We start from the raw sequence: 9,677 nt of genomic DNA on the forward strand, positions 1-9,677 counted from the left end.
TCTACCATTTGGAGAAACTCACATGAAGTAGTGTCCATAAAAACAGCAGGTTAGACTGTCTGGACTATGTTTTGAGAGATGGAATTGGGCAACAAACCAGAGCTATAGAATGGCAAAAATAGAAAAACAAACTTCTCGTGAATTTTCTGAGTCATTCCAAAGTAATTAGACCACCTCCAGATATTGGAAGCTCCCTCTCTGGAATTGTGGAAATTGGACAACCACTTTTCTGAGGTGCTAAAAAGACGAGGTGAAAAGCACAGGGATCTAGAGACCTATGACTCCAAGATAAGCCAATCTGTGTCTTCAGAACCCTTCCTATGGCTCAGGGGGACACAGTCTGTACTCCCTCTTTTAAGAGTTGCACTTATCAGTGCTGGCTGGACACAGCTAAGCGAGGTAGCAGGAGGTGCCGCAACTCAAAAAATTAAATTCTTGAATTATTGAGAAAGGCAGAGCCAGGTGTCCTGGAAACTACTTATTTCCAGTAGAAGAAATGTAGTTTTAAAAAAAAGTGGGTCAGAAACTAGCTGAGAACAGCCTAGAGCTGGGTTTGATGAGAATCTGCCAAGAAAAACGTTGAACCTAAATAAAAATGAAATAAAAATTAGAGTCAAGAAACATAGAATGGAAAGCTGTAATCTGGCATAGGAGTAGAAACTAGACAGAGGGATTTCAGAGCTAAAAAGAGGACTCAGCCTATAAAGGACCCTGCAGAATCCCTAAGCAGAATGTGTCCCTTCCGGGGGACGTGCACCCTACATTGCTGATTTGGATAGGATAGACAGGGGGAGTAGGGTTGCTAAAATCTACAGCCCAGAAGGGACCCAAGGTCAGGTGACACTGCCGAAAAATAAGAGTTCAGCTCAAGATTCCAAAGAGCCAAAGTCACAAAGACCTGCAGTCTTTCCTCTCTGAAAGCAGGAAAAGAACAAATGGCTTTGTGGACAGGAAGGAAGAAAAGGGAAAGGACCACAATGTGTGAGGCAAAGGCTGGAGTAGGAGGAATGGGTCAGCAAGGAGGAGCGAGGCCCCTGTCAGTCACAGGACATTTGCTTACAGGGGACACCAGCTTAGTTCTCTACCTATTGTATGCCTTTAGGAAGTGTAGGGGGGAGCAGTTTAAAACACAGACTTTGAGGTCCAGATTGGCTGGGTTTGAGTTAGTCAGATGCACCCCTCACCAGTTCTGGGACTTTCTGAACTTCAATCTCCCTATTTGTAAAAGGGGGGTCAAGAGTGCTACTTCCATAACGGTGCTACTGAGGAATAAATGAAGCTGGTGCTGAGCCACAGAGCCTGCCCAAAAAGAAAAATGTAAGCTGATGTTTCTTTTCCAATTGAGTCACTTTCCAAGTGTCCTTGCTCATTCAGGGGATCACTGCATGGATGACTGGGAACTCCCTCAGGTATTACTCACCCAGCATTGTTACCCCATTTGGAGAAAGAATTCTGTGTTTCTACTGTGTACCCTCTGGTTTCATGTGGGTCATTGGCTAGGAAAATGGTGCATAAGTGATGGGTAAGCAAGGAAAGGGAAACCAACCTGAGAGGACAAATGTCCACTATGTGAAAATCCCAATGGAGAAAGTTCAAAAGGATAGAAATAGTGTATATTTCCCATACATCCAGGAAGGGAATAAATACTTCCTAAAATGGCGTGGTGTAACTCAAAAGGCTTAGAAAGACTCCCAGTCTCACCCAGTCCTTCCCAATCAAACCTCATAACTAAAATGTCATTTATTCAGTTTATGGGTGACAAGACTAACCACCGCCTTGTGAATTTCCAAGTGACATAGGTAAGTGGGGTAGAAAGTGTGTATACACACACACACACACACACACACACACACACACCTTGTTATTGACAGATATACAAAAGTGAAATGACTTCCCCAAGGCATAAGGAAATATACAGTGCTGTCAGGTCCCACTAACTGGGAAGAGGCTAAGCTAGTGCCACTGAGAAACATCACACAGGTCCACGGATTCCAGATTTAAGCACAAAGGTAATCAAATACCCTATTGGCACCAGGGCAAACTGTCCCAGGAGAGAGGTAGAAAGACACAGTGAAAGAAAAGGGAAAGATTCCAGAGTCAGATGAATACCTTTACCAGGAGGAGTATAAAGGGAAGTGTCTCAGGTTGGAGGTTGAAAATCTCAGCAAGGATTTTCAAGGTCATAAACTCCAATTTAGCACTCCTAATCTATATTAATATAATATATTATACTTAATATATTTTATTTAATATATTTAATATATTTATACATACATGAATATCTATAAGATACTTTTCAATTTTATTTATTTATTTTTAAAATTTTTTGTGTATATTAACATACTACATACACACACACACACACACACACACACCCCTTATAATAGCCAGTTGTGGAAGAAAAGTATATAGACGGCATAATTCCATTCCTGTTTATAGTGTGCATATAACTTTATGCAGACAAAAACACACAACCCTCATTCTCTGGGAAATGCAATTATGAGAAACTTTTGAATTATAAAATTCATAGAAAGACTCATTAGTTTTTAAACGCAGACGCAAAATCAGACCACAAAAATAAGTATGTAAGATGGTACATAGTAATTAACTCTATTTTAGCCATTCCATAATTATATACATTTCTAAAAATTAAGTTGTACATCATAAATATACAAAATTAATTGAGAAATATATATACTATACAAAATATTTAAAATAAAATATATAAATATAAATACACATAGTATATAAAATATATAAAATTATATACATATAATACATAAAATTATATTAGAAGAGAGGGAGAGGAAGAAAACATATATAATATAAAGATTAATATGGAAGTTACTCCTCATTCCAACCCGCCAACATCACTTTAAAAGGCAATAACATTCACATAAATAAAACCATAGCAAACATAACATATAAAAAAAGAGCCAGATGCAGTAGCGCACACCTGTAATCCCAGTAGCTCAGGAGGCTGAAGCAGGAGGATCATGAGTTCAAAGCCAGCCTCAGCAAAAGCAAAACACTAAGCAACTCAGTAAGACCGGTGTCTAAGTAAAATACAAAATAGAGCTGGGGATGTGGCTTAGTGATTGAGTGCCCCTGAGTTCAATCTCCAGTATCAAACAAACAAAAAAGATCTTCATTACAAAAATGGATTTATGGTATATACATTATTTCACACTTGTTTTGATCACTGAACAAAACATCACAGGTGGTACAGTAACAGTGGTAACACAGCTTAGCAATGAAAAGCTCCAGCTCTGTCACCCACAGCCTGAACTCAAATCCCAGCTCTGACACTAACTGCCAGAACAGGTAAGTCACTTAAGTGCACTAAACCCTGATTTTTTTTTATCTATAAAATAAGAAAAATAATAGTAACCTATTCTTAGGATCTGGAGGGGAAATATGGTAAAAGACGTGCAAATGCCTACTTTAATGTATGGCATATTCGGTGCTAACAAATGTTGGCTGACATTAGCCATCTTATTCCTTTAGACACAGGGTGAGATTTGGTAAAACAATACACTAAAAGTTGTTGATAAGTTCAACTATATGTGCATATGTAGGTTATTTGTGGATTATTATTAGTTGTTGGTTTGGTATTATAAGCAACACATAATAAAGATCAGAACATCCTTGTCTTTGTGACACACATTAATGACTATTTCTAAAGGACAGATTTCTTTAAGCTGAATTATTGGATAAAGATGTGTAGATTTTCAATCCTGACAGAGATTACCAAAGGTCCATGCCAATTTACCCTCTCATTCACAGCATGTGAAGATCTGTTTACTTTTGGGTATTAGAAAAGGAAATTATTGCCAATCTGATAAGTGAAAATTGTGTTTCAGTCTAATCTGTGTTTTCTGATTACCAAGTATGAAACATCTTGCCATGCGTCTTCGGTAATAACTGTGTTGCAGATATTTTCTGTGAGTCAAGAGCTTATATTCTAGCTGCTGTTTTCTCCTTGCTGATCATCTCTTGGTGTTTCTTTCACAGTTTTCGAGTCATTCTTCCTTCTGCATTTCACTTCTTGCTTGGAATGCTCTTCCTTCCCATCATGACACCACAGAAATACACCCCTTTAATTTTAGCTATTTATTTCAAAGTGCATATTTTTTCACTTCTAGATTTTTCCCTCATCTGGGTTTGAATTGAATAAAAATTTAGGTTTATTTTCTTGAAATGTTCCAATTGTTATAAATATCAACCAACAGACAAGACTGTCTCCAGTGTAATTTAATGAGCTTTATTATTTATTTAGTTCAACATAGATTATGATCAAAATACATGTATAAAACATAAAAATACATGTATAAAACATCTAAAAAGAAAGTTACTTATTTTTGTCCATTTTAGATTAAAATAATGGAATTATTTTATTGTTTGGAATTATTCTGTGCTTTGACTTAAGGTTAGGAAACTTCCCATCATTATTATAATACTTTATAATTACCTTCTTTGTCCCTAATCTTTACTCTTAATGAATTTTAGGTCTTACTTCCTTTTTTTATTTTCTTTTTCTTGCTTTTTAAACTTTGTTTGGAGGGTTTTTGTTTGTTATGTTTTTTTATTTTGTTTTGTTTTGTTTCATCCCTCTGGTTTATTCTCAACAATTTTTAGACTTCCTTGCCATTTCAACTGAAATCTTATCTCATTACATTTCCTAATACAGGATGAGTATCAATATTTTGAGATTTATCTTATATGCCTAACCACTTTGATGAAATCTTGATAAGTTTTAGAAGGCTTTCAGGTGATTATCTTGAATTTCCTTCGTACAAAATCATGTCATTTAAAAGATTAACAAGTTCATCCTTTCTAGTATGTATACTCTCTATTTTTTTCACCATTGAGCAATACAACTTAAAACAGGAAATGGGGCTATCCTTGCGGTATCTTTTCTATGATATTGTTGGGAATGGAACTCTAACATTCTAAAGTTCAGTATCCTGTACTACTTGAACATTTAGAGTGAGGATATCATAGTGTTTGATAACCAGAAACAATAACATATTTAAGGATCTCATTTAGTAACATGAGCTGTTCCTGGTAGTGTTCCTATTTTGAACACATCTCTGAACCAAAATTTTCAATTAGATTATTCACATACTATTATTCAAACACAAATATTTAAACAAACAATAAGAAAGTTATGCTCTGGAAGACAAAGGAAATACATGAATTCTATGGCTATCAAGAAGCATTAATTAATTCTGCTGTTCATTTCTATATTATCTCCACTAACAGCACTACCTCCAGCACTATGGAAAGAAGACTCTGAACGAGAGGACCTCATTCCTGGGAACCTCAACTGATACTAGAGAGACTCAGCATCTCTGGCTCTAAAATAAAGGGAAAAAAGGTTAAATATCAGTCAAGAAACAATCTAAAAAGAATTTTATGAAAGTGAAATGACAACAATTCAGACAAATCAGGCCACATAGAAGTTCCTAAAAACACATGGAAAACCATCTTTTTCTAACTTGGTAAGAATCTTGGAGTGTTCTGACTTGATCCCTGATTAATTTTACTTACCTGTCTTGAATTCCATAAAATGAACATATTTTTAATGCCTAACAAATGCCACTGGGCTATGTTTATAGGCCTGAGGTCAGGGGAGAAGCAGTCCTGAGAGGTTGCCCTGCGCATCTGTCCCACGACTCCAAATCCTGTCGAGACACATGGAGTTAAAGAACCAGAGCAGCAGCACCTCGGGCTTCATCCTCCTGGGCCTCTCCTCCAACCCGCACCTGCAGAAGCCCCTCTTCGCCATCTTCCTCAGCATGTACCTGGTCACCCTCGTGGGGAACATGCTCATCATCCTGGCCATCCGCTCTGACTCCAGGCTCCACACACCCATGTACTTTTTTCTCAGCAACTTGTCCTTCATGGACATCTGCTTCACAACAGTCATTGTGCCCAAGATGCTGGCGAATTTGCTGTCAGAGACAAAGGGCATCTCCTATGTAGGCTGCCTGGTCCAGATGTATTTCTTCATGGCTTTAGCAAACACTGACAGCTACCTGCTGGCCTCCATGGCCATCGACCGGCTGGTGGCCATCTGCAACCCCTTGCACTATGATGTGGCCATGCGCCCACGCCGCTGCCTCCTCATGCTGCTGGGTTCTTGCACCATCTCCCACCTGCACGCCCTCTTCCGGGTGCTACTCATGTCTCGCCTCTCTTTCTGTGCCTCTCATGTCATTAAGCACTTTTTCTGTGACACCCAGCCTGTGCTAAAGCTGTCCTGCTCTGATACATCCTCCAGCCAGATAGTGGTCATGACTGAGACCCTGGCTGTCATTGTGACTCCCTTTTTGTGCATCCTCTTCTCCTACCTAAGAATCATTGTGACAGTGTTCAGAATCCCCTCTGCAGCTGGCAAGTGGAAAGCTTTCTCTACCTGTGGCTCCCACCTCACCGTAGTGATTCTGTTCTATGGGAGTGTCATCTATGTCTATTTTAGGCCCCTGTCCATGTACTCAGTGGTGAAAGACCGAGTAGCCACTGTCATGTACACAGTAGTGACTCCTATGCTGAACCCTTTCATCTATAGCCTGAGGAACAAAGATATGAAGAGAGGCTTAAGGAAATTAAGGGACAGAATTCACTCATAGAAAGAATGAAATGATACAATGTCATTATTGGGAGATGACCTAAAAGTTGACCAGGTTATCCTTCCTCCTAACCATTTTCTACAAGGTGCTCAAAGAGGTCATGAGTGGTGGAGATGCTGGATACCAGTGAGGACACTGGATGGGAACAAAACCCTTGGTTTCTCTCCATGACATTGACCAAAGACATATTCAATACCCAACTAGGTGTCACTAGTAATCCAGGTGTCATGAAAATAGTTTTGAAATCCTCCACACATGGACTTAATGTATCTCCAAATAACTCTTTCAAGGAGTTGTGAATCTTGTTGGCTTCTAGAAATTAAATGGGTCTGATAGGGAACTGGAAAAGATATCTTGGATGAATCAGCCATTCTGAAGACTGGACTGAACACTGACAGAGGAAGCTTCAAAAGATGAGGAAATGGGCAGAATATCTCAAATACTGGAAATAAACCTAATATGCAGCGATAATAAACATAGCAATGTTTGAGTGACAGAGAAAAGCCCTGTGAGGCTTCTTCAATTTGAGAATAAAGTTAACTGGGTGCCATGGTGCATGGCTACATTCCCAACAGCTCGGAGATTGAGGCAGGAGGATCAAGAGTTCAAAGCTATCCTTAGCAAAAGTGAGTCTCTAAATAAAATGCAAAATCGGGCTGGGGATGTGGATCAGTGGATGAGTGTCCCTGAGTTTAATCCCCAGCACCCCAAAAAAATTATAGAGTAAGATGAATAAAGCTGGAAAGACAGAAAAAACTGCAAACATGCTTACTCTTCTCATCCACATTTGAGTGTCACGACAGGTGGATCCTCAGTACCCAACTCCTCCCACCCCCCAACATTTCTTCCTTTTTCCACCCATCCAGCATCCTCACTCAGCTGCCCTTCCATAGCACAGCTAGGTCATGCTGTGCAAAGAGCAACTTCCAAACCTTAGGACCAAAAAGCCAAAGCTTTACTTCTCATTTATATGAAATGTCCACCATAGAAAAGTGTAAGGGTGCTGCTCATTTTAAGCACTCAGGGACCTGAGGTTATGGGGCAGCCACCATTATAAACATTAGCCATCCCTTTGTTAGAAGCTGTTGAGGATTTTGCATTTCCATTTAAATACTCTGTCCCAGGAGTGACCCACACCACTTTTGACTAGAACTCTGTCGACAGCGAATCTCATGACCACAAACCCTGGGATCCAGGAGGCATGGCCCAACCATGTGCCCAAAAGAAAAGGGGCTAAGCAGGCTGGGGTTGTGGCTCAGTGGTAGAGCGCTTGCCTAGCATGCGTGAGGCACCTGTTTCGATTCTCAGCACCACATAAAATTAAAATAAAGGTATTGTGTCCACCTACAACTAAAACAAATTTTTTTAAAAATCTGTTTAAAAAGGGGGGGGGAGCTGAGATTGTGGCTCAGCGATAGAGCGCTCGCCTAGCATGTGCGAGGCCCTGGGTTCGATCCTCAGCACCACTTAAAAATAAAGATATTGTGTCCAATTACATCTAAAAAAATTTTTAAAAAGAAAAGGAGCTAAGCATGTTTGGTGAACAGCATTAATGGCGACTGCACATCTAAAATAACATGCAAACACCTCAGTATGGTAGCTGCTTCATAAAGCCTCCCCAACTATTAATTCACATATTTGGGGCTGGGGATGTGGCTCAAGCGGTAGCGTGCTCACCTGGCATGCATGCAGCCCGGGGTTCGATCCCCAGCACCGCATACCAACAAAGATGTTGTGTCTGCCGAGAACTAAAAAATAAATATTAAAAAAAAAATTCACATATTTGCAGCCAACTTATTTTTGACAAAGACATCAATAACATACATTGGAGAAAGGGCTGTCTCTTCCATAAATGGTGAGAAACTACACACACACACACACACACACACACACACATGCACACACGCAAAAGAATGAAGCTAGACTCTCCATCTCTCACTATATACAAAAATCAACTCAAATGGATAAAGGGCCTCAGAGTAAGACCCCCAAATGTAAAACTATAGGGGAAAACACTTTAAGACATTGATATAGGCAGAAATTGAGGGTAAAATTACCCAAAAAAATGTAACAATAGAAAAATGGGATTATATCATATTATAAAGCTTCTTCAGGGAGTGGGATTTAGCTCAGTGGGAGAGTACTTGCCTAGTACCCGCAAGGCCCTGAGTTTGATCCTCAGCCCTAAGGGGAGAATAAAGAAGTTTCTTCACAACAAAGGAAACAATCAGTATAGTGAAGAGACAACCATCAGAATGCCATATATGGTGACCCATGCCTGTAGTCCCAGTCACTCCAGTGGCTGAGGTAGAAGAATATCAAGTCTGAGGACTGTGTGGACAAGTTAGCAAGACCATGTCTTAGAACTAAAAAATTTTCTAAAAAAGAGCTGGGAATATAGTTCAGTTGAAGAGCACCCCTGAGTTCAATCCCAGTACAATATATATATTTTTTTCAACTATTCACTGGACAAGGGATTAATATCCAGAATATATAAGGAACTCAGAAAGCTCAACAACAACAAAATCAGATTTTAAAAATGAGAAAGTGATTTTGAACACATGCATATTTCTCAAGAGAAGATCTATAAATGGCCAACAGGTGTTTGGGAAAAAAATGTTCAGCACTAACCACCAGAGAAATGCAAATCAAAACCACAATGAAATATTATCTCACCTCACCTCAGTCAGAAAACAAATAATATACAGAAAGCAAAACATGACAAGTGCTGGTGAGAATGCAGAAATGGACTCTCAAACACCTTGTGGGACTGTAAATGAGTACAACCATTGTGGAACACAGAATGGTGCCTCCTCAAAATATACTAACCATAGAAATACTGGATGAGCCAGCTAACTCACTTCTGGTTCTGGGTCCAAAAGAAATGAAATAATGATATCAAAATGATACCTGCATACTCATGTTTATTGTAGTAATATTCATAATAGTCAAAATATGGAATCAACCAACATGTCCATGTACAGGTGAATGGAAAAGGAAATATAGCAATGGACTATTATCCAGCCATAAAAAGAATGAAAT

General features: G+C 39.2%; 1 protein-coding gene across 1 annotated transcript; it reads left to right on the forward strand.

The window, feature by feature from the left end:
• The first annotated feature begins 5,610 nt into the window (after positions 1 to 5,610).
• LOC139701536 (olfactory receptor 1L4-like) lies at positions 5,611 to 6,635 on the forward strand. Its single transcript, XM_071600469.1, has one exon. It carries the CDS (start codon positions 5,700 to 5,702, stop codon positions 6,633 to 6,635), a length of 936 nt encoding a protein of 311 aa, XP_071456570.1. The 5' UTR covers positions 5,611 to 5,699.
• The last annotated feature ends 3,042 nt before the right edge of the window (positions 6,636 to 9,677 follow it).

Source organism: Marmota flaviventris, chromosome 13 (genome assembly GCF_047511675.1).
Source record: "Marmota flaviventris isolate mMarFla1 chromosome 13, mMarFla1.hap1, whole genome shotgun sequence".
NCBI lineage: Eukaryota > Metazoa > Chordata > Mammalia > Rodentia > Sciuridae > Marmota > Marmota flaviventris.

Coding starts and splice junctions, on each gene's coding strand:
- LOC139701536 (XM_071600469.1), top strand. CDS start 5,700: ATGGAGTTAAAGAACCAGAGCAGCAGCACCTCGGGCTTCATCCTCCTG.